Genomic DNA, 24,940 nt, shown 5'->3' with positions numbered 1-24,940 from the left:
TTGCAGTACTTTTCATCCTTTAAGGAGGATGCCCTTACTATTCCACCATCAGTAAAGCAAATGAGAGAATAGTAACAGTGACAAATCTCCCTTCTGCTTGCCGAGGTTGTAACTCCCCAAGAAAGAGCTTCACCCTCTGTCAGGTAACGTTTTAAAGTGACAGCCAGCACGACTTGTACCCAGCGCGAGGTAGATTCGCCTTCTGTCCAATCATCGCCGAGATTTTGGGGTGGGGGAGGGGAGAGCGTCCCAAGGCCTTCCCAGTCCAGGAAGGGGGCGGGCTTAGGCTGAGCCGTGGCCGCCACAGCCTATCGTAATGCCGCATGGTGCTTGGCACTCCAGAAAGCCAATAGGAACGAAAGGGTTCATTTGAATCGGCCAATGCCGGAGGATTAGGGGGAGGGCTTTGAGAAGTCTATAAAAGTGTCGCTCGCCCGGACAGGCGGTGGCGGCGGCTCCTGCGGCGGTGGCCGGCTCTTGGGTGTGGAGTTACCCTGCGCACCTCGGGTCCGACCCTTTGAGCGTTCTGCTCCCGCGCCAGCCTACCTCGCTCCTCGGCGCCATGACGACGACGACCACCTTCAAGGGAGTCGACCCTAACAGCAGGAATAGCTCCCGGTGAGGCAACCGGGTCGCGCCCGAGCCGCACGGGGCTGAGGGGCCGGGAGGGCCGCTGCCGGCGGGGCCTCGCGCCGGTCGTTGCGGGTAACAAGCCCGGTGCTCTGTGCTCGCTCCGGGGCGGGTGGCGGGGTTCTGCCGTCGGCGCCGCCTTTGTGCCGCCTGGCGAGCCCTGCGCGCCGGCCCCACCCGGGTCCCTGCTGCTTTCCATTCATTCCTCCCACGGAGCCAGGGGCTGGGGAGGCCGGAGCTGGTCGCCCCTCGGAGCACGGCCGGTTTTCGTTAATCGGAACCTGTGGGGAGGGCTTCCCTTTCTTCTGTGGGCATCCGGGCTGGTCCATCCCCAGGGTGGTGGGCTTGGCCCCCCAGGTGCCCGGGGAGCCTTAGGGCCCCATGCATGGTCAGGCCCTATTGTCCCATTGCTGGGCCACGCGCTCCTGCCTTTGGCCCGTGGCATGCGGTTGGTCTTGCTCTCGCGCGCAGCCATCGGATCCGGAGACCGGATCGATTACGTCCGGGGGGCTTCTTACCCTCGCCGTGCCCCACTCCTTATTCGGACCTACCTGGCAGGTGCATTTGTGGTCGGGCGGGGCTGGTCATCACGACCTTTCACCCCGCATTCAGGACCCAACCGTTCTTCCCTTCCTCGAAGTGCCTCCCCTCTTCCAAGTGTCTCCCCTTTCCTAACAAAGGAAAGACCCCTTCTCCCCCTCCCTGCGCTCATTTCTAAGAGGGAGGGGGAATGAGCCAACCCGAGTGGGTTTTCTGCGCTTAAACCTTCGGACCATGGTCTTTGCATCCTACCTTCGCTTCCTCCTTTGACGTTTGCCCAATGAGTTCATCCCTGGCCCTGGTTCCCTTGCAGGAGGAGGTTTCTTGTTCTTGGGCGGGGCCGGAGACATCCATTGTCTCTAACGTGGTAGCTCTACCTGGGAAGCGAGGGATTTTTCTTGCCCTTCATCCCACTGCTTTTTGGGCTTGAGGCACTGGGTACAGTGTTTGGACAGGAACCCTTTTCAAGTCCTTGCTTAACTTGGTGGAAGGGTTTGGATTCTGTAGAAGGTGTCCACATTGTCTCAGCTAATTGCACACTGTTCCTTAAGGTGGGTTACAGTTATGTCTGGGATCCTTCTCAAGGCTTGGAGGAAGCTTAAATTTCACTTTTTTGAGCATGTATTTTACATCGATTATGACCTGCATTCATGTGTGGCTAGCCTCGGGGTCCTGGCCAAGTGGCACAAAGGGAGCCATTTTGTGGGGCTAAGAAGACACGTGAAATAGCAATATCTCACAGGGGTTAGAGAACTTGGGAACAAAAAGCACGCCTCACTCAGCAATTGAGCCTTAGGAGGAAAGCATGGGAAATGACATTTCTTTACAACTCATTTCTTTCAGGTTTACAAGGTCAAAAAGATTGGGTAAAATTCAAAAAAATAAATTGGTGATTACTGGGATAGGGAACTTGAGTAGCACAGGAAACTGGTTGCTCCCTTTCTGTTTTCTTCCCAATGAGATAATTTTTTCAGCGGACAGGAACAGATTGAGCCTTGGTTTTTCATTTTGTGTTGTGAGGCCAACTTTCTGCCGGTTAGACTTCAGTTGTCAGAATGATAATGTGTAATCTGGGGTTTTATTTGGGGTTGAGTTCATATTAGTGTTTTGCAAAGAATTTCAGTAATCAGGTCAAATGAATCCTCACACTTAGTTTTTTCATATGTACATTTGAAATATGAGACAAATGAGTTTTGATCCTGTGGAATGAATGTTTAATTCACCTTTTGCCATCAATTCCCCTCCAGTATTGTGCTCTAGGGACTGTAGTAGCATTGTCATTTTATTGTCTCTCTACCTTCCCTTTTTCTATAATCTCACCTAATTCTCATAAACTTAATTTTGTCCAATAATGTTCTCCTGGCCCCATAAACTCGTTATAAATTTAGTCTGGTAAGGAATGATCTGCAAAGATATACGGAAACTTCGGGATTTAAAGAGAGAAGAAAGAAAAGGAGTAATTTTTAAAAAATCGTTATCTACAGTACATGGACACATTTTTGTTCAGTCTTAAATATATAATCCTGATTTAGTTGTCATGTATGATTCTGAAAGAATAGTAGGATCCTAAAACATTGTACTTTCTGCCTTATGATCTACATCCTTTGTTTGGGGATGTCTCACTATTACAAATGGTCTCTACAACACTGACGTCATCCGAGTTGGTTACTACCTGCTATTGCAGGAGGAACAGAGACCTTTAGAAAGTTGGACTGATTAGAGTTTTGACTTGCTCTTACGCTGGTGTTTGGGTACTAGTGTCTTTTTCTTGATTTTTTTTGTTTTGTTTTGGAGATGGAGTTTTGCTCTTCTTGCCCAGGCTTGAGTGCAATGGCCCAATCTCTGCTCACCTCCGCCTTCTGAGTTCAAGCGATTCTCCTGCCTCAGCCTCCCGACTAGGTGAGATTACAGGCATGCACCACCACACCTGGCTAATTTTGTATTTTTAGTAGAGACAGGGTTTCTCCATGTTGGCCAGGCTGGTCTCAAACTCCCGACCTCGGGTGATCCGCCCGCCTTGGCCTCCCAAAGTTCTGGGATTACAGGCGTGAGCCACCACGCCCAGCCTTATTTTTTAAAATTAATTTTTTTTTTTGAGACATAGTCTCACTCTGTTGCCAGGCTGGAGTGCAGTGGCACGATCTCCGGCTCACTGCAACCTCTGCCTCACGGGTTCAAGCGATTCTTCTGCTTCACCCTCCTGAATAGCTGGGACTACAGGCACATGCCACCATGCCCAGCTAATTTTTGTACTTTTTGAGTAGAGACAGAGTTTCACGACATTGGCCAGGATGGTCTCAATCTCTTGACTTCGTGATCCGCCTGCCTTAGCCTCTCAAAGTGCTGGGAAAACAGGCATGAGCCACCGCTCCTGGCCTTAATTTTATTATTAATATTATTAGAGACGAAGTCTTGCTCTTTTGCCCAGGCTGGAGTGCAGTGGCACGATCTTAGCTCACTGTAGCCTCCGCCTCCTGGGTTCAAGCGATTCTCCTACCTCAGCCTCCTGAGTAGCTGGGATTACAGGTTCGCGGCACCACACCCAGCTAGAAGTGCTATATATTCTTAGAAAAATGTTTCTTGGCCGGGCATGCTGGCTCACACCTGTAATCCCAGCAGTTTGGATCTTACTATGTTGGGAGGCAGGCAGATCACAAGGTCAGGAGATCGAGACCATCCTGGCTAACACAGTGAAACCTCATCTCTACCAAAAATACAAAAAATTAGCTGGCCTTGGTGGCAGGCGCCTGTAGCCCCAGCTACTCTGGAGACTGAGGCAGGAGAAAGGTGTGAACCTGGGAGGCGGAGCTTGCAGTGAGCTGAGATCATGCCACTGCACTCCAGCCTGGGCAACAGAGTGGGACTCCGTCTCAAAAAAAGAAAAAGAAAGAAAGAATGGCCAGGCCCGGTGGCTCACGCCTGTAATCCCAGCACTTTGGGAGGCAGTGAATTGGATCACCTGAGTCCGAGTTCAGACCAGCCTGACTAACATGGAGAAAACCGTCTCTACTAAAAATACAAAAAAAATTAGCCAGGCATGAAAATTAGGCGCATGCCTGTAATCCCAGGTGCTCGAGAGGCTGGGCAGGAGTCCCAGCAGACAGAAGAAGCGGAGGGTTGGAATGAGCTGAGATCACGCCGACACACTCCAGCCTGGGCAAAAGAACAAAAAACAAAACAAGATCAAAATGTTTCTTATTCTGGCCCGGTATGATGGCTCAAACCTATAATCAACACTGGGAGCCAGACAGGCCGGATCCGAGGTCAAAGTCAGGACCATCCTGGCTAACACCGTGAAACCCGATCTCTACAAAATACAAAGATGGCAGGCGGTGGTGCTCAGGAGGCTGAACAGGAGAAGTCGGCGGCCCGTGGCAAAGGTGGACACGGTGAGCCGAGATCCAGCGCTCCACTACACTCAGCCAGAACTGAAACAGACTCCGTCATGTTTTCTTATTAAAACTTCTGCTGAAGAAACTCGAACCAGACCCACTTCATTATCAGCAGTAAAGGAATTGAATCAGTGGATTAGAAGTCCTTCCATATTCTGTAATTACACAGGGCAGTAGGAAAACAACAAAAAAGAAAAAAGTTTAAAAAAAAAAAAAAAGTTGGCTGGGCTCGGTGGCTCATGCCTATAATCCCAGCACTTTGGGAGGCGACACAGGCGGATCCTGCCTGAGCTCAGGAGTTCAAGACCAGCTTGACCAGCGTGGGTGAAACCCTGTCTTTACTAAAAATGCAAAAATTTGGAAGGCGAGAGTAGCGGTGGGCACTCAAGCCTGTAATCCCAGCACTTGGCGGAGGCCCGAGGCGAGTGAGATCCACGAGGAATCGGGAGATCCGAGACCATCCTACAGCTATGCAGTGAAACCCAGTCTCTACTGAAAAAAATACAAAAAAACTAGCCCGGGCGGGTGGCGAGAGCCTGTAGTCCCAGCTACTTGGGAGGCTAAAGGGCAGGAGAATGGTGTAATAAACCGGGGGCCGGAGCTGCAGTGAGCTGAGATCCGGCCACTGCCTCAGCCTGAGGCGACAGGGAGACTACGTCTCAGCAGGTGGGCCAGGTGCAGTGGCTTGCGCCTGTAATCCCCTTTGGGGGAGGCCAGGTGGAGGTCAGGGAGTTAGAACCAGCCTGACCAACAGATGAAACCATCTGAAATTCTAAAAAGTTAGCTGTTTGGTGGTGGTGGCGGGTGCCTGTAATCCCAGCTACTAGGAGGCTGAGGTAGGGCGTCGGCTGAACCGGGGTGAGGAGGTTGCAGTGGGCGAGAGTGCCTGCACTCAAGCCTGAGGCGACAATAGTGGTGTGCCTTAAAAAGGCGGTAGCGGTGGCTCAAGCCTGTAATCCCAGCACTTTGGGAGGCAGCCCGAGGTGGATGCAGGAGTCAGGAGATGAGACCATCCTGGCTAACATGGTGAAACCCTGTCTCTACTAAAATACTAAAAACTAGCCAGGCGTGGTGTGAGGCCTGTAGTCCCAGCTACTGGGAGGCTAGAGAGGCAGGAGAATAAGCGTGAACCTGGGAGGCTGAGAAGCTTGCAGTGAGCAGGAATCAGCGCCCACTGCACTCCAGCCCTGGGTGACCTGTGAGACTCCATCTCAAAAAAAAAAAAAAAGAGGCCGAGGCGCCGTGGCTCAAACCTGTAATCCCAGCACTTTAGGAGGCTGAGACAGGCCCAGATCACTAAGGTCAGGAGTCCAGAGACCATCCCACAGCTAACATGAGTGAAACCCCACTCTACTAAAATACAAAAAAATACAAAAAAAAACTAGCCGGGCGAAGTGGCGGGCGCCTGTAGTTCCAGCTGCTCGGGAGGCTGAGGCAGGAGAATGGCGTGAACCCGGGAGGCGGAGCTTGCAGTGAGCTGAGATCCGGCCACTGCACTCCAGCCTGGGCGGCAGAGGGAGACTCCGTCTCAAAAAAAAAAAAAAAAAGAAAGAAAAAAAAGTATTTCCATAAAACCACCTGCATTTTTTGTTTTGAGAGGTGGCATGAGGAGTTAAATTGACTTTTTCCAAGGAGGAGACAAATTGGTCAACCTATGGCAGGAAGATTTGGAAATGTTAAAAAATATATTACCATGTTGGAACAGAGAGCTATAGATGATGTTCAAAGGAATACTGACATAGACCATGCCATGGAATCTTCTACTTAATTTCTCATACTGACTTTGTCCTCATGGGTAGTTACTTAAGTTTATTGTGAGAATAGTGAGGTACAAGTATGTAAATGGCTTTTTAGTGAGGTTGAGATAGAAGAGACTATTATCAGCTCTTCTTGGGCTTCTAAATTGGTCAAGCCAACTTGTGTGTGTGTGTGTGCGCGCGCATGTACGTGTGCATGTGCGTGTAAGGGCATAAATGATTAGAGATGGGGATCTTACTATGTTGCCTAGGCTGGCCTTGAACTCCTGGGCTCAAGCAATCCTCCTGACTCAGCTTCCAGAATGACTGGGACTACAGGGGCCTGCTACTGACCGTGCCCAAGTTATTTATCTAGTTGAAAATAAGAAGGAAGTGATTTTTTTAAAATATACTTTTTTTGGCTGGGCGCAGTGGCTCACGCCTGTAATCCCAGCACTTTGGGAGGCCGAGGCGGGCGGATCATGAAGTCAGGAGATCAAGAGCATCCTGACTAACACAGTGAAATCCTGTCTCTACTAAAAACACAAAAAATTAGCCAAGCGTGGTGGCGGGCACCTGTCGTCCCAGCTACTCAGGAGGCTAAGGCAGGAGAATGGCGTGAACCTGGGAGGTGGAGCTTGCATTGAGCTGAGAGTGTGCCACTGCATTCCAGCCTGGGCGACAGAGCGAGATTCTGTCTCAAAAAAAAAAATATATATATTATTTACTTTTTACATTTTGAGACAGTCTTGCTCTGTCACACAGGCTGGAGTTCAGCGGTGGGAACAAAGCTCACTGCAGCCTTAACCTCCTGGGCTGAAGCGATCCTTCTGTCTCAGAGTCCAGTGTAGCTGGGATCACAGGCATGTGCCGCTACACTTGGCTGATTTTTAATTTTTTTTTTATAGAGACGGGGTCTTGCCATGTTGCCCAGGCTGGTCTTGAACTCCTAGGCTCAAATGATGATCCTGCTTTGGCCTCCTAGAGTGCTGGGATTACAGGTGTGTGCCACTGTGCCTGGAAACGATTTTTAAATGAATAATAACAAGAAATGCTTCTAAACTTCTTTGCAAATATATTCCGCCAAGCCCAGTAGAGTAAGGTGCATTAGGTCTTTTGCCATTTCCAAAAAGGGGACACCAACCAGGCTGTTATTTGTGATGAGTTCCACGCTGTTTGAGCTGCCTTGTGTGATCGATGACCTTATTACAAGTATTATAAAGCAGTACTTAGTATCTTAACATCTAGCATTGAATGTAGACGCTGATGGAGGTGATTCCTTTTCCTGTTAGCAGCTATCTGTTGTGGGGGTGAGGGAGATGAATGGGTGAGGAAAGTGAAATGAAAGTTGTCTGAAAAGATTTATGCCAAGAAATGTTTCAGTATGATCTGAAGTTGATGTTTTGCCATTATTTGTAGGGTTTTGCGGCCTCCAGGTGGTGGATCCAATTTTTCATTAGGTTTTGATGAACCAACAGAACAACCTGTGAGGAAGAACAAAATGGCCTCTAATATCTTTGGGACACCTGAAGAAAATCAAGCTTCTTGGGCCAAGTCGGCAGGTACTCTTGTTATCTGTGCTCACTGTTCAAAGGGATGGGCCCAGCATCAACAGCCACAGATGCAGCCTGGGCACCAACGTGTGCCCCCGCCCCGTGTCTAAAAAACAAAACAAAACAAAAATTAGCTGGTGGTAGTGGCAGTGTGCCTTTAGTCCCTGATACTCGGGAAGCTGAGGTGGGAGGATTGCTGAGCTTAGGAGGTGGAGGCTGCAGTGAGCTGTGATTGAGCCACTGCCCTCCAGCCTAGGTGACAGAGTGAAACCCTGTGTCAAAAACAAACAAAAGAAAAACCAACTACAGCTGGTTTTGAACTAATAACAAAATCTAGCTTAATGGTAATAAACAACAGTTTAGACTTAGCCTGAGAGGAAAGAAATGGGAAATACTGAGAGGCTATGTGATGTATCAGAGTAAGGACTGAAGTCAGACTGAGTTAATGTTTAAGTGATCAGCTTAACTTCCTTAAGACTGTTTCCTCATTTCATAATATGAGACTAACACATAACGTCAATTGAAGTGTGTTTTTGTTTGTTTGTTTGTTTGTTTTTGAGACAGAGTCTCATTCTGTTGCCCAGGCTGGAGTGCAGAGTGCAGTGGTGCCAACTTGGCTCACTGCAACCTCCACCTCCCGAGTTCAAATGATTCTCCTGCCTCGGCCTCCCAAGTAGCTAGGATTACAAGCATGCACCACCACGTCCAGCTAATTTTTATATTTTTAGTAGAGACAGGGTTTCACCCTGTTGGCCAGGCTGGTCTTGAACTCCTGACCTCAGGTGATCCGCCCACCTTGGCCTCCCAAAGTGCTGGGGTTACAGGCATGAGCCACCATACCCAGCCTGAAGTGTTTTGCTTTAGAGTTTTTCTATTGTATTTCTGAAGAAAGTATATTTTGATTTTTAGGTGCCAAGTCTAGCGGTGGCAGGGAAGACTTGGAGTCATCTGGACTGCAGAGAAGGAACTCCTCTGAAGCAAGCTCCGGAGACTTCTTAGATCTGAAGGTCAGTGTGACAGCATGAGGCCAGAAAGGCTTTGAGGTCAATATGATTCTGAAATTTGTACTAAGAGTTTCAGTTCTCCCACTGGAATTTTACATTGATGTAGTTAGGAAAGGGACTGGGCCATATTGATAATGGAAGATGGATAGTAAAATCATAGAAGTGTGTTAACATGGTCTCAGTCTGTTTCTGTATCTCTTTTACCATTAGGATTTGTTTTATCTCCCATATTGATTTTTGGAACTTGCGGTTCTTTCTCACTTCCTGTGTGTCTCATATATAGAAGCGTTTCTGAGTTCAGGGGCTGTTTTTTTTGCAGATACTGCTTTGCGTTGAACTCCAGGAGACTAGTGCTGGCATTACCATTAGTTGTGTCTGCAATTGAGTACTGCCACCAAGCCCCCCAGGGTGTGTGCTGCAAAGTGGAAAGACCCTGCCCGACTAAGCACTAAAGCCCTCAGAGCACAGTGAGGCGTCACCTGTCTGAGTGCCGAGAGAACTGGAGAAGGGCTTTGGAACTGATAGGGGTCCTTCTACAACTAGATGAGGGGAAAGGAGAGAGATGAAAGGATAGATTCACCAGTTTTCCATTCTAATAAAAGATCACTGAAATGCTAATTGGTGTTAGGTCATCAGAGGAAATGTTGGGTTTTTTTGTTTGTTTGTTTTAGATGTGGTACTGGCACTAGAGCAATTTATCATGCAGAATTTTTGCATAGCATTGTCCTAAGTTGGACAGAGGTAGCCGACTGACCCTGTACTTGATTGCATCACAATGAAATGTCACATTTGGTTTCCAGTAGATGTTAGCTGCTATGAACTATGACTGTTTTGTGTGTTCCAAAATTAAAATAGGAAGTAAATTTTTGAATTTTTTTCTTTTCTAGGGAGAAGGTGATATTCATGGTGAGTACTTCTGAAGACCAAATTTCTGGCTCTGTCCATGGTTTCAGGACAGATCTGAATCTTGATTTAAATCATGGGGAAAGAGATGGGGGAGTGAAACCTGGCCATGCTCCAAGTGTCGCCATACTCTGGGTGGAGAGGAACAAAAATGAAACTGGAAAGTTAGTAAACATGGCCACATTTTTAATCTGCCAGTAATGCGATCAATGCTAGAAATGTAATAGAAGGGAAAAAACAGAATCCTTTAAAATTACATATATTGGCTGGGCATGGTGGCTCACGCCTGTAATCTCAACACTTTGGGAGGCTGAGGCAGGTGGATTGCTTGAGCCCAGGAGTTCAAGACCAGCCTGGAAACATGGCAAAACCCTGTTTCTATAAAAAAGTACAAAAATTAGCCTGGCATGGTTACACATGCCTGTAGTCCAGCTACTCGGGAGGCTCAGGTAGGAGGATTGCTTGAGCCCAGGACGTGGAGGTTGCAATGGGCAGAGATCACACCATTATACTCCAGTATGGGTGACAGAGGGAGACCTTGCCTTAAAAAAATAAACTAAACCAAAATATATGTATACACACACATACATATTAATCAGGTCAGTATTTGTTACACTTAATGAGAACTTTTTTTTTTTTTTTGAGACGGAGTCTCGCTCTGTCGCCCAGGCTAGAGTGCAGTGGCCGGATCGCAGCTCACTGCAAGCTCCGCCTCCCGGGTTCACGCCATTCTCCTGCCTCAGCCTCCCGAGTAGCTGGGACTACAGGCGCCCGCCACCTCGCCCGGCTAGTTTTTTGTATTTTTTTAGTAGAGACGGGGTTTCACCGTGTTAGCCAGGATGGTCTCGATCTCCCGACCTCGTGATCCGCCCGTCTCGGCCTCCCAAAGTGCTGGGATTACAGGCTTGAGCCACCGCGCCCGGCCTGAGAACTTTTTTTTTTTGAGACCAGGTGTCTCTCTGTTGCCAAGGCTGGAGTGCAGTGGGCAATCACAGCTCACTGTGGCTTCTTTGGGCTTAAGTGATCCTCCCACTTCAGCCTCCCGAGTAGCTGGGACTACAGGGGTACACTACCACACCTCGCTAATTTCTTTTTATTTTTAGTAGAGATAAGGTCTCACTATGTTGCCCAGGCTGGTCTCAAACTCCTGAGCTTAAGTGATCCTCCCACCTCAGCCTCCCCAAAGTGTTGATATTACTGGCATGAGCCACAGCGCCCAGCTGAGAGCTTTTTGTATTTATGTGGTTATTTATTACAGACTAGCCAAGTGCAGTATAGAGAAGAGGGGAAAGAGTAAAACAAGGAGGTTGATCTGTAACTATGAACAATCAAGATAACTCACACCAGCCAGAGAGAGCTTTTTAATATAAGCATTTCAAGCTCAGCTCACAAAGTTCATTTGTTTTTATTTTTTATTTTTATTTTTTTTTTTTTTGAGACGGAGTCTCACTCTGTCGCCCAGGCTGGAGTGCAGTGGCCGGATCTCAGCTCACTGCAAGCTCCGCCTCCCGGGTTCCCGCCATTCTCCTGCCTCAGCCTCCCGAGTAGCTGGGACTACAGGCGCCCGCCACCTCGCCCGACTAGTTTTTTGTATTTTTTAGTAGAGACGGGGTTTCACCGTGTTAGCCAGGATGGTCTCGATCTCCTGACCTCGTGATCCACCCGTCTCGGCCTCCCAAAGTGCTGGGATTACAGGCTTGAGCCACCGCGCCCGGCGTTCATTTGTTTTTATAGGGAGGTGCTTATTCAGCAAGACATTGGTTACCCGCTTGGTGATTTTGTAAATGATGATTTAGGGGGCAGATGTAATTTTTCAGCTAACCATCCATATTACCAATTATAGGTGGAAATGAGCTGTGATCATTGACTTAATTATCTTAAATCTTGGAAGTATTTATTGGCATTTCTTTAATAAGTGCTAAAGAATTGCTGATGAATGCAAGGTTTATAAGTGTCAGGCAGTAGCAATCGGTGAAGTGCAGCAGTCACAAGGCCCTCTGGTCTAGACAGAGCAGCAGCTTCCTCTTAAGGCCTTTTCATACCCTTATGTTTTGTGGTGTGCTTACAAGGACACACAGAAAGGTTGAAGAAGCAGATTCCTCTCCTGCCTTCTACGCAGTGTTTTGTTTTTTGGTTGATTTTTTTTTTTGAGTTGGAGTCTGGCTCTGTCACCCAGGCTGGAGTGTAGTGGCAGGATCTCAGCTCACTGCAACCTCTGCCTCCCGGGTTCAAGCAATTCTCCTGGTTCAGCCTCCTGAATAGCTGGGATTACAGGCACGTGGCACCATGAGCCGGGTGCATGAGCCACTGCGCCCGGCCTCACAGTGTTTCTTGGTGGGGCTTAGAGGAGAAGCTTCTGAGCCTTTGGGAGCATTGCCTGGGTTCTTCCTTATAGGACCTGTTTAGGGGGAAAACACTCAGATGTGTTTTTCCTCTTTTTTCACACCACAACAATCAGCAACACAGAAGACACCTGTGACCAAATGTTGGGGGTTTCTCCCCACACACCAATCAGTGGACACCAGCTGGGAGTCCTCCAATCCAGTTTCTACACCCTCTACCAGAAGATAACCTCAGATTCAACAGGTTGAGGGTCAGTCCCACAAGACCACCCCTTCCTTCCCATCAGTTGTAAGCCTGGGCCTCTGGAACTTCTGACTGACTGGCTTCAAGTTGCGGTTCCTGTGACGACTCCTATGGTTTTAATTTGCTAGAGAGGTTCACAAAAAGAACTTAGGGAAACATTTATGTTTACAGGTTCATTATGAATATATGATTCAATTTTTTTTTCTGTACTTTTTTTTTTTTTCGGGAGGCTGAGAGACGGAGTCTGGCTCTGTCGCCCGGGCTGGAGTGCAGTGGCCGGATCTCAGCTCACTGCAAGCTCCGCCCCCCGGGTTTACGCCATTCTCCTGCCTCAGCCTCCCGAGTAGCTGGGACTACAGGCGCCCGCCGCCTCGCCCGGCTAGTTTTTTGTATTTTTTAGTAGAGACGGGGTTTCACTGTGTTCGCCAGGATGGTCTCGATCTCCTGACCTCATGATCCGCCCGTCTCGGCCTCCCAAAGTGCTGGGATTACAGGCTTGAGCCACCGCGCCCGGCCGATACATATATTTTTCATTTTTTTTTCTAAACTGAATCTTGCTCTGTTTCCCAGATTGGAGTGCAGTGTCGCCCTCACAGCTCACTGCAACTTCAAACTCCTGAGCTCAAGCAGTCCTCCTGCCTCATCCTCCTGAGTAGCTGGGATATACGTGTATGCCACCATGCCTGGCTAATTGTTTTTCTTTTTTGTAGAGATGTGGTCTCACTATGTTATGTTACACAGGCTAGTCATGTGATCCTCCCGCCTCAGCCTCCAAAAGTATTGAGATTACAGGCATGAGCCACTGCACCTGGGTTTTTACGAAGGATATTTGAAAGGATACAAATCAACAGCCCGGTGAGGGGATACATGGGGCCTGGTAAGGAAAGGTCCCAAGTGCAGGAGCTCCCATACCTTGGAGTTGGGGTGTGCCACCCTCCTGGCACATGGATGAGTTGTTACCCTTGCCAGCACCACGTGATGTTCAGTTATCACCAGGAGATCCTCAGAATCCATCACGGTGTTTTGAGTTCGGGCAGTTTTGCTCTCACCCCGGCTAGAGTGCAGTGGTGTAATCATGGCTCACTGTAGCGTCCACCTCCTGGACTCAAGCAATCTTCCCACCTTCGCCTCCCAAAGTGAGAAACCATGCCCAGCCCCTTTTGGGGTTTTTTTTGAGATGGAGATTCGCTCTTTTTTTTTTTTTTTGAGATGGAGTCTCACTCTGTTGCCCAGACTGGAGTGCAGTGGTGCGATCTTGGCTCACTGCATCCTCCGCCTCCCGGGTTCAAGCGATTCTCCTTCCTCAGCCTCCTGAGTAGCTGGGATTTTTTTTTTTTTTGGGGGCAGTCTGCAGCTGTGCTCCCAGGCTGGAGTGCAGTGGCCTGATCTCGGCTCACACTGCAAGCTCTGCCTCCCGGGTTCCACGCCATTCTCCTGCCTCAGCCTCCCAAGTGGCTGAGCTACCACGCCACCAGCCCGGCTAGTTTTGTATTTTCAGTAGAGACAGGGTTTCACCATGTTAGCCAGGATAGTCTCGATCTCCTGACCTCGTGATCCACCCGCCTCTCGGCCTCCCAAAGTGCTGGGATTACAGGCTTGAGCCACCGCGCCCGGCCGAGTAGCTGGGATTACAGGCACCCACCACCACACCCAGGTAATTTTTTATTTTTAGTAGAGACAGGGTTTTGTCACGTTGGTCAGGCTGGTCTGGAACTCCTGACCTCAGGTGATCCACCCTTCTCGGCCTCCCAAAGTGCTAGGATTATGACTGTGAGCCACCGTGCCTGGCAAAGTTTCACACTTTTTGCCCAGGCTAGAGTGAAATGGCATGATCTCGGCTCACTGCAACCTCCGCCTCTTGAGTTTAAGCAATTCTCGTGTCTCTGCCTCCTGAATAGCTGAGATTACACATGCACGCCACTATACCTGGCTAATTTTGTATTTTTAGTAGAGACGAGGTTTTACCATGTTGGCCAGGCTGGTCTTGAACTCCTAACCTCCAGTAATCCACCCGGTTTGGCTTTCCAAAGTGCTGGTATTACAGGCATGAGCCACCATGCCTGGCCCCTTTTGGTTTTTTATGGAGGCTTCATTACATAAGCATGATTGACAACTGTACAGAAATGTGATTAGACAAAAGGTTTGATTTCATACCAGTGGACTGAACAAGGAGACTCAGAAGGCCCATCTGTTCAGATTCTTGGCCTCTCCACGTAGCATTCCCTCCTCCAGGGTATGGAGCAGAACCCTCTGGCTTGAGGGTCTTTTGACCTGCCATCAGATTACAGTCCTGCCCTGGGCTGATAAAAGGAGGACAGAAGGTCACAAAGAGATTCTGTTTCCTGAGGGCTGTTCCTGAGGCTTAATGCACCCCATTGTAACAAAAGACTATATCAAGGGCTATGGGAGTTACTGGCCGGTAGCCATGGACGAAAACAGATTGTGTGTGTATATTTTCATCCATGTATGTATATGATAATATCATAGGACCAGTTACTTTTGCAGTGGACCGAAGATGTGTGTATTAGTTACTGTTTGTGTTCTATTTGTACCGTTCTGGAAAGACTTCTGGAGGTAAAATCTAGGTTTTTTTGATTCCACTGCTTGCTTCCTTCCTTCTTCCCTCCCCTCCTTCTTTGACGGAGTTTCGCTCTTGTTGTCCAGGCTGGAGTACAGTGGCACGATCTTGGCTCACTCCCGCCTCCCGGGTTCAAGTGATTCTCCTACCTCAGCCTCCCTGAGTAGCTGGGACTACAAGGCCCGCCACCACGCCTGGCTGATTTTTTTTTTTTTTATTGGTAGTAAAGACAGAATTTCACCATGTTGGCCAGGCTGGTCTTGAACTCCTGACCTCAGGTGATCCACCTGCCTCGGCCTCCCAAAATGCTGGGATTACAGGCGTGAGCCACCAGGCCCGGGTGTTTCCACTGCTTTCTATATTCTGAATACTTTCACTGTCAGACCTTATTTAGCAAGACTCAGGTAATCTTTATTCAATTATTTTGGCCAGTTAATATAACTAGAAGTTAGGGGAACCTGGAGAAATATGTCGACAATGTGTCATTAGTCCTACCACATAATTAATAATCTGTTCCCTGTTCAGTCCCCCTCACAGTTTTGTTTTTGTTTTTCTGAGACAGTCTTGCTCTGTCACCCAGGCTGGAGTACAGTGGTGCGATCTCAGCTCAATGCAACCTCCGACTCCTAGGTTCAAGCGATTCTCCTGCCTTAGCCTCCCGAGTATCTGGGACTACCAGTGTGTGCCACCACACCTGGCTATTTTTTGTATTTTTAGTACAGACGGGGTTTCGCCATGTTCGCCAGGCTGGTCTCGAACTCCTGACCTCAGGTGATCCACCCACCTTGGCCTCCCAAAGTACTGGGAGGCATGAACCACTGTGCCCAGCCTCGCTGAACTGATTTAATTTTTAGCAGACACGGGGTTTTCACCATATTGGCCAGGCTGGTTGCAAACTCCTAAGTCCTTTCTTTTCTCCCCCAGTGGTTACCTGATTTTGTTTTTTCCTTTTTTTTTTTTTTTTTTAATTGAGCTAGATCTGTTGCCCAGGCTGGAATGCAGTGGCACGATCTCAGCTCACTGCAACTCCACCTCCCAGGTTCAAGCGATTCTCCTGCCTCAGCTTCCCGAGTAGCTGGGATTAGAGGCATGTGCCACCACACCTGGCTAATTTTTGTATTTTTAGTAGAGACGGTATTTCACCATGTTGGCCAGGCTGGTCTTGAACTCCTGACCTCAGGTGATCCCCCTGCCTTGGCCTCTCAAAGTGCTGGGATTACAGGTGTAAGCTACTGTGCCTGGCCTTTTTCCTTTAAGTTTTTGACCTGATATATTCTGTGTTGTTGACTGCTGCAACTTTTAGTTCATCTGTCTTAAAATGACAAGGGGCACAATAATATTTTTTCTTTACTGAGACAGGTTCTTACTGTTGCCTAGGCCACAAGTGCAGTGGTACAATCGCCATTCACTGCAGCCCTGGCTTTTGGGTTCAAGCCGTCCTCTCGCCTCAGCTTCCCTAGTCGTGGAGGCTACAGCTGCATGCTGCCACGCCTGGCTCATTTTCGTAGTTTTGTTTTTGAGACAGAGTCTTGCTCTGTTGCCCAGGCTAGAATGCAGTGGCATGATCTCAGCTCACTGCAGCCTCCACCTCCTGGGTTCAAGCAATTCTCCTGCCTCAGCCTCCTGAGTAGCTGGGATTACAGATGCCCGCCACTGTGTCCGGCTAATTTTTGTGTTTTCAGTAGAGACGGTTTCACCATCTTGCCCAGGCTGGTCTCGAACTCCTTACCTCGTGATCCACCCGCCTTGGCCTCCCAAAGTGTTGGGATTATAGGCGTGAGCCACCGCGCTTGGCCAGTTTTTGTAGTTTTCGTAGAGACAGGGTTTTGCCATGTTTCCCAGGCTAGTCCTGGGTTCATGTTGATCTTCCTGCCTTGGCCTCCCAAAATTCTGGGATTACAGGTGTGAGCCACTGTGCCTGGCTGGGGTACAGTAATAAGATACATCTAGAGGATGAAAGGTCAACCCCAATTCAGTTTAAGATAGATTCCCTTTGGATGTACAGGAAGTTTCTTTTACCTCCTGGGCTATTAAACGCAGGAATGGCTACAGGAATGACTTTGGAGTTTCCGTCTTGAGAAATCTTTTAAGAGGGAGAAGGTCCCGGCAGTTCAGGCAGAGAAGTCTCCCTGACTGCGGGCAAGTTAGATGGTCGGCTGTATTTCTTCCAGTTCTGATTCTTGGATGCTTACAATGAATCATTTCTATTCAGATAGAGGTGTCTTTGTTCAGTTATCTTACTGATGTGCCAAATAAGAGAGACAAGTTAGGAGTGTCTAAAATGTATATTTTGGTAGAAATAATTTCATTTGAAGCTTTTTTTTTTTTTTTTTTTAAATTCAGCAGACAAAAGCTTTCTGTGTCAAATTGGTATAAAAGTTTCTAAACATTGGGCTGGGCACGGTGGCTCACGTCTTTGGGAGACCGAGGTGTGCGGATCACGAGGTTAAGAGATCAAGACCAGCCTGGCCAACATGGTGAAACCCCGTCTTTACTAAAAATACAAAAATTAGCCACGCGTGGTGGTGCGCGCATGAAATTCCAGCTACTCGGGAGGTTGAGGCAGGAGAATCGCTTGAACCCGGGAGGTGAAGGTTGCAGTGAGCTGAGATCGCACCACTGCACTCCAGCCTGGCAAGAGAGAGACTCCATCTAAAAAAATAAATAAAAGTTTCTTTTTTTTTTTTTTTGAGACGGAGTCTGGCTCTGTTGCCCAGGCTGGAGTGCAGTGGCCGGATCTCAGCTCACTGCAAGCTCCGCCTCCCAGGTTTACGCCATTCTCCTGCCTCAGCCTCCCGAGTAGCTGGGACTACAGGCGCCGCCACCACGCCTGGCTAGTTTTATGTATTTTTTAGTAGAGACGGGGTTTCACCGTGTTAGCCAGGCTGGTCTCGATCTCCTGACCTCGTGATCCGCCCATCTCGGCCTCCCAAAGTGCTGGGATTACAGGCTTGAGCCACCGCGCCCGGCCATAAATAAAAGTTTCTGAACACTTACTCTCAATTCCTGTACTTACCTCATTATAGGCTGGAAACGAACAAACCTCCCTCATCTGTGACTGGAGTATTTCTGACTGGACAGACATTTATTTAATTTATTTTTGAGACAGAGTCTCACTCTGTCGCCCAGGCTGGAGTGCAGTGGCACGATCTTGGCTCACTTCAAACTCCGCCTCCCGGGTTCAAGCGATTCTCCTGCCCCAGTCTCCCGAGTATCTGTGAATACAGGCGCGCACACACGCCCGGCTAAGTTTTGTACTTTTGTAGAGATGGGGTTTCACCGTGTTGGCCAAGCTGGTCTCAAACTCCTGATCTCAGGTGATGCGGCTGCCTTGGCCTCCCAAAGTGCTGGGATTTACAGGCGTGAGCCACTGCACCTGGCCTGGACAGATTAAGTAAGGCCTATGGCTGCTTGTTTAGTCTCCATGGGTGCTTTTTTCTTCTTCCTCTTCTTCTTTATTAGTATGTTATGTATTTGTGAAAAACAAAACAGTTCTAGTAATCATGTAAGACAAATATAAGATTAGTAGGATTGAGCTTGATTCATCTGAAGAGGACTTTATGAAAATGAACCACCATGGCAGGACTGCAAGGTAATTTTTTGTTCTTCAGAATGTTCCTTAACTGCTTGATTCAGACAGGGAATGAAGACTTCAGTAGATCCTGTATGTATAGCAGGAGGCCATGTCCCACCTGCAGAAATGAAACTGCTTGAACTATCAAGTTGTCTCAGTTCGAATTCTCTTTATCTTGAATATTTTAAATGTGGAGTTTTGTTTTTCTTTTATATTTACAATTATATTTAGGTTATTTCAGGGGCACTTATTGTAGGACTTGTGTATCTGAGCCAACGCATTTCATCTTGCTTCTTTTTTTTTTTTTTTTTTGAGACGGAGCCTTCCTCTGTTGCCCAGGCTGGAGTGCAGTGGCGCGATCTCGGCTCACTGCAAGCTCCGTGTCCAGGGTTCACGCCATTCTCCTGCCTCAGCCTCCCAAGTAGCTGGGACTACAGGCTCCTGCCGCCACAGCCGGCTAATTTTTTGCATTTTTAGTAGAGATGGGGTTTCACCGTGTTAGCCAGGATGGTCTCGATCTCCTGACCTCGTGATCCACCCACCTCGGCCTCCCAAAGTGCTGGGATTACAGGCGTGACATCTTGCTTCTTTTACAATGGATGTAACCATAGGAAACTAATGGGTGACCTTCTCTGAGTTTTAGTTCATAATTGCGACGGCTGTTGTTCTGAAAAGCTTCATACTCTATTTTTGCTTGTAGTTAAATAGTATAGAACATTTTATATGTTACTTCCATAGAATGTTCCAGAAATTCATGAAATGTTAAAAGCAGCAGTAGCATGTTAACATTAACAAAGCATGAAAAATAAACAAAATAAATGTCTGTCCAGTCAGAAATAGTGCAGCCACAGAAGAGGGAGGTTTGTTTGTTTGTAGCCTGTAATGAGGTAAGTACATGAATTGAGAATAAGTGTTTAAAAACTTTTTTTTTTTTTTTTTTTTTTTATAAGACAGAGTCTTTCTGTTGCCAGGCTGGAGTGCAGTAGCGTGATCTTGGCTCCCTGCAACCTCCACCTCCTGGGTTTAAGCGATTTTCCTGCCTCAGCCTCCTGAGTAGCTGGGATTACAGGCGCGCACCACCATGCCTGGGTAATTTTATATTTTTAGTCGAGATGGGGTTTCTCCATGTTGGTCAGGCTGGTCTCGAACTCCTGACCTCAGGTGATCCACCCGCCTTGGCCTCCCAAAGTGCTGGGATTACAGGTGTGAGCCACCACGTCCAGCAAGAATATATATTTTTAGTTTAAAGACCTCTTCTTGGCTGGGCACAGTGGCTCAGACCTGTAATCTCAGTACTTTGGGTGGCTGAGGCAGGTGGATCACCTGAGGCTATAACCCCAGCTACTTGGGAGGCTAAGGCAGGAGAATTGCTTGAGCCAGGGAGGCGGAGGTTATGGTGAGCCAAGATCGCGCTACTGTACTTTAGTCTGGGTGACGGAATGAGACCCAGTCTCAAAAAAAAAAAAAAAAAAAATTCCATTAATATAGGAGCGTTATTAACTGCCCTTACTGCATTTTCAGGCAAAAGGGCTTCTATGAAATATTTGTACAAATATCTTAGAATATGCAACTTAATTTGGTTCATACTGAAATAAACTTGCTATTAAAAAGAAAACTAGGCCCGAGTATGGAGGCTCACACCTGTAATCCCAGCACTTTGGGAGGCCAAGGCAGGTGGATCGCCTGAGGTCAGGAGTTTGAGACCAGCCTGGCCAACATGGTGAAACCCTGTCTCTACTGAAAATACAAAAAATTAGTCGGGCGTTGTAGCGTGCACCTGTAATCCCACCTATTTGGGAGGCTGAAGTAGGAGAATCGCTTGAGCCCAGGAGGTGGAGGTTGCAGTGAGCCAAGATCGCACCACTGCACTCCAGCCTGGACAACAACAGCGAAACTCTGCCTCAAAAAAAAAAAAAAAAAAAGAAAACTAGGCAGTGGCTTAATGCCATAATCCCAGCACTTTGGGAGGTCAAGGTAGGCAGCTTACTTGAGGCCAGGAGTTCGAGACCAGCCTGGCCAACACGGCGAAACCCTGTCTCTACTAAAAATACAAAAATCAATCAGGCATGGTGGTGTGTGCCTGTAATCCCAGCTACTCGGGAGGCTGAGGCAGGAGAATTGCTTGAATCTGGGAGGCAGAGGTTAAAGACCCTGTCTCCAAAAAAAAAAAAGAAAAAAAGAAAACTAGGCTGTGTGAAGGGTGAAGGTGGCTCATGCCTATAATCCCAGCACTTAGGGAGGCTGAGATGGGAGGGAGGATACTTGAGCCCAGGAATTTGAGACCAGCCTGGGTGACATAAGGAGACTCCATCTTTTAAAAATAAAAAAAATAGCCAGTTGTGGTGGTGCACACCTATAGTCCCAGCTGTATGGGAGACTGATACAGGAAGACTGCTTGAGCACAGGAGTTTGAGGCTACAGTGGGCTGTGATTGAGCCACTGCACTCCAGCCTGGGCCACAGAGTGACACCGTGTCTCAATATCCCTCACCACCACCCCCTGCAAAAAAATTAAAAATAAAAAAATATGTCAACTATTAAATTCTTAGTAAACATTTTCCTTTCATAGAAAATACAGAATTTTTTTTTTTTTTTTTTTTTTTTTGAGGCGGAGTCTCGCTCTGCCGCCTAGGCTGGAGTGCAGTGGCCGGATCTCAGCTCACTGCAAGCTCTGCCTCCCGGGTTCACGCCATTCTCCTGCCTCAGCCTCCCGAGCAGCTGGGACTACAGGCGCCCGCCACCTCGCCCGGCTAGTTTTCTGTCTTTTTTAGTAGAGACGGGGTTTCACCGTGTTAGCCAGGATGGTCTCGATCTCCTGACCTCGTGATCCGCCCGTCTCGGCCTCCCAAAGTGCTGGGATTACAGGCTTGAGCCACCGCGCCCGGCGAAAATACAGAATTTTTGCATTCACTTTTCACTTTGAATCAGTGTTTTTTCTCGGTTTGGAAACAATCCTGACGAGAAACAATTCGTTTGGAAAGGCTGGATTGTTCCAGTTTTTTTTGCGGTCAGAGAATTGGATAAATAGCCTATGTCATGGGATAATTACTATAAAGAAGTGAAGCTTGACAGTGAAGTGAGAGATTTGAAAAAATACAGTTAATAAGCAAGGTGAATTACTACCCTGTTTGTAAATATGGATACATTTTCAAGAGTGAAAAAAAGGAAGTTGATACCATTTATGTTAAATGTAACCAAAACATGTTGCATGTTACCTGGTTAAATGTAAATAAATATACATAAAACAAGTGGACTAGAAGGCTGCACAGGACTTGCAGTGGGAGCTCTGGGAGTAGTGAGAGCCTGACCCACCTGGAGCTGGAAGGGGCCAGAGAGCTAGAGTTCCCTGTTCTTACTTAAAAATCTTCATGTCCTCATGTATTTGTGTAATTTAGAAAAGAATGTAAACAACAGATATGGGAAAGATGAACACTGGTGAATTCTGTGGAGTGGGAGCGTGGCGGGTGACAGATACGGGAAAGATGAACACTGGTGAATTCTGTGCAGTGGGAGCGTGGCGGGTGGCAGACATGGGAGAGATGAACACTGGTGAATTCTGTGGAGTGGGAGCGTGGCGGGTGACAGATATGGGAAAGATGAACACTGGTGAATTCTGCAGTGGGAGCGTGGCGGGTGACAGATATGGGAAAGATGAACACTGGTGAATTCTGTGGAGTGGGAGCGTGGCGGGTGACAGATATGGGAAAGATGAACACTGGTGAATTCTGTGCAGTGGGAGCGTGGCGGGTGACTGTTATTTTCTTTATACTTTTAGGTATGTTTCCAACCATCAAACCAAAAACAAAAAAGATCCTTAATCTTAACAGGAAATAGCTGTCGTTATGAGTGTTATTTCTATTCCCTGTTTTCATAGAAAATGTGGACACAGACTTGCCAGGCAGCCTGGGGCAGAGTGAAGAGAAGCCGGTGCCTGCTGCGCCTGTGCCCAGCCCGGTGGCCCCGGCCCCAGTGCCATCCAGAAGAAATCCCCCTGGCGGCAAGTCCAGCCTCGTGTTGGGTTAGCTCTGACTGTCCTGAATGCTGTCGTTTTGTCTGTTTTCTCCATGCTTGTGAACTGCACAACTTGAGCCTGACTGTACATCTCTTGGATTTGTTTCATTAAAAAGAAGCACTTTATGTACTGCTGTCTTTTTTTTTTTTTCTTTTTTTTTCTTTTGAAGAACAGGTTTCTCTCTGTCCTGACTCCTGGGTCTGTGGGCCGTGGCATGAGTGTTTTCTAGTAGTAGATTGGAGGGAAAGCTTTGTGACACTTAGTACTGTGTTTTTAAGAACAAATAATTTGGTTCCAGATGTGTTAGAGGATCTTTTGTACTGAGGTTTTTAACACTTTACTTGGGTTTACCAAGCCTCAACTGGTCAGACCATGAACAGTCCCCAGGCACCGTTCCTGCCAGGCCTCAGCACAGGGAGTCTCTCCACAGAGCCGCCTTGGTGTTGCCCTAACTTGCCAGTGGCCTTTGCTCAGAGCCTCCTCCTGTGCCATGTGAACAATGAAGAGGCCTGTGCCTCATGCCTTGCCGCCTGCAAAGCAAAGAAACTGCCTTTTATTTTTTAACCTTAAAAAGTAGCCAGATAGTAACAAGACTGGCTGGCTGATGAGCAGAGCCTCTGCTCTCAGGCAGAGGAAGGCTTGGATGTACAATGAAACTGACTGGAACTAAGAGCAGTGAAGCAAGGGAGGCAATCACACCGAAGTGGGCCTTCATTCAGGAACGGGACCCCACAGGGGTGTTTTTTTAAATAACTTGATGCTGTGTGCATGATGCTGGTGCTTGACCGTGAAAGGAAAGTCTCATCCTTAAAATGTGTGTTGTATTTCACAATCCTGGACTGTTGCTTCAAGTAAACAATATCCACATTTTGAAACATTGTGTACTGTGTCTTCTTTTTGAGATAGTTTCAGTGTTCTCTCTGGTTAGATGCTTTTCTCTTTGTCACTATAAATCCTGCCCACTGATTGGATGAGTCATTTGAAGTTAAATAGCCAGATGTGCCTGTAATTAGCTACTTGGGAAGCCAAGGCAAGAGGATGCTTGAGCCCAGGAGTTTGAGGCTATCCTGGGCAACATAGCGAGACCTCCTTAAAAAACAAACAAGGCCGGGCGCGGTGGCTCAAGCCTGTAATCCCAGCACTTTGGGAGGCCGAGACGGGCGGATCACAAGGTCAGGAGATCGAGACCATCCTGGCTAACACGGTGAAACCCCGTCTCTACTAAGAAATACAAAAAACTAGCCGGGCGAGGTGGCGGGCGCCTGTAGTCCCAGCTACTCAGGAGGCTGAGGCAGGAGAATGGCGTGAACCCGGGAGGCGGAGCTTGCAGTGAGCTGAGATCCGGCCACTGCACTCCAGCCTGGGCGGCAGAGCGAGACTCCGTCTCAAAAAAAAAAACAAAACAAACAAACAAAAACAAGTTAAAACAGATGAAGACCCAGGGAGAAGTGGGTTTCTTTCTGAAGAAGTCTCTAAAGTAGGTTAGACTCTTCTACCTCCCCACTGTTCTGGGCAGTAACATTTTAAAGTGTTCTCCAAGACTGGGCAACATGGTGAAACCTCATCTCTACCAAAAATAGCCAGGTGTGATGACACACGACTAGTCAGGAGGCTGAGGCAGGAGGATTGCTTGAGCCTGTGAGATCGAGGCCGCAGTGAGCCACGATCGCACCACTGCACTCCAGCCTGGGTGACAGCAAGACCCTGTGTCAAAAAAAGTGTTCTCCAACTTTAAATATGTGGGGATTTCTCCCCACCAGCAAGCAAGCAGTTCTGCAGTGGATACCAGCTAGATGTCCTCCAATTTTTTTTTTTGGATACAGAGTCTTGCTCTGTTGCCTAGGCCAGAGTGCAGTGGTGTGATCTCAGCTCACTGCAAGCTCTGCCTCCCGGGTTCACGCCATTCTCCTGCCTCAGCCTCCACCGTAGCTGGGACTACAGGCCCGCCACCTCGCCCAGCTAATTTTTTGTATTTTTATTAGAGATGGTGTCACCGTGTTAGCCAGGATGGTCTCGATCTCCTGACCTCGTGATCCGCCCGCCTTGGCCTCCCAAAGTGCTGGGATTACAGGCGTGAGCCACCGCTCCTGGCCCGGTTCAGCATTTTCTAGACGGGAGTAGGTAAGCCATGTCAGTTCCACATAAAGTCCTGAGGACAGTCCTGATTACCTATGTTTGATCAAAATCATCTTTCCAGGGGAAACCACGCTGAAGCTCCCATGTTTCAAGCCAACTCTAGTGTGAATTAGCTCTTAACCAGCTAGACTTACACAAAGCAGTTAACCGATTCATTTCACTTTGTAGTCCTCAAGGGACTGTTCCTGCCCCACTCACAGACGATATCAATCCACTGAGACTGCCGCACTCACAGACGAAATCAATCCACTGAGACTGCCGCACTCACAGACGAAATCAATCCAACTGAGACCACGG

General features: G+C 48.0%; 1 protein-coding gene and 1 long non-coding RNA gene across 4 annotated transcripts; one reads left to right on the top strand and one right to left on the bottom strand.

The window, feature by feature from the left end:
* The first annotated feature begins 281 nt into the window (after nucleotides 1–281).
* JPT1 (Jupiter microtubule associated homolog 1) lies at nucleotides 282–23,382 on the top strand. 3 transcript variants are annotated; one of them, XM_003913410.4, is made up of 5 exons: nucleotides 282–618; nucleotides 7,718–7,860; nucleotides 8,761–8,858; nucleotides 9,743–9,761; nucleotides 22,370–23,382. In XM_003913410.4, the coding sequence occupies exons 1-5, from the start codon at nucleotides 563–565 to the stop codon at nucleotides 22,516–22,518; spliced, it is 465 nt and encodes a 154-aa protein (XP_003913459.1). In that variant the 5' UTR covers nucleotides 282–562; the 3' UTR covers nucleotides 22,519–23,382. The 3 variants fall into 3 exon arrangements, with proteins under 3 accessions (XP_003913459.1, XP_009189480.1, XP_009189479.2); XM_009191215.3 differs by lacking the exon at nucleotides 282–618 and adding an exon at nucleotides 977–1,188; XM_009191216.3 differs by lacking the exon at nucleotides 9,743–9,761 and having other exon boundaries at nucleotides 286–618.
* On the bottom strand, nucleotides 7,357–15,031 carry LOC116272956. Its single transcript, XR_004181470.1, has 2 exons — nucleotides 14,499–15,031; nucleotides 7,357–7,957 (listed from the first exon to the last, which is right to left on the bottom strand). It is a non-coding gene; the product is annotated as an uncharacterized LOC116272956 (long non-coding RNA).
* Nucleotides 23,383–24,940: the final 1,558 nt, after the last annotated feature.

This window comes from Papio anubis, unplaced genomic scaffold (assembly GCF_008728515.1).
Source record: "Papio anubis isolate 15944 unplaced genomic scaffold, Panubis1.0 scaffold278, whole genome shotgun sequence".
Taxonomy (NCBI): Eukaryota; Metazoa; Chordata; class Mammalia; order Primates; family Cercopithecidae; genus Papio; species Papio anubis.
The sequence above is the reverse complement of the archived record's forward strand: the minus strand, read 5'-3'. Positions and strand labels throughout refer to the sequence as shown.

Excerpts from the sequence above, each read along its gene's own strand:
- JPT1 (XM_009191215.3), top strand. The coding sequence starts at position 1,016 with ATGGTCAGGCCCTATTGTCCCATTGCTGGGCCACGCGCTCCTGCCTTT. Across the intron at positions 1,189-7,717 it reads TATTCGGACCTACCTGGCAG|GGTTTTGCGGCCTCCAGGTG; the intron begins GTGCATTTGTGG and ends CATTATTTGTAG. Across the intron at positions 7,861-8,760 it reads TTCTTGGGCCAAGTCGGCAG|GTGCCAAGTCTAGCGGTGGC; the intron begins GTACTCTTGTTA and ends TTTGATTTTTAG.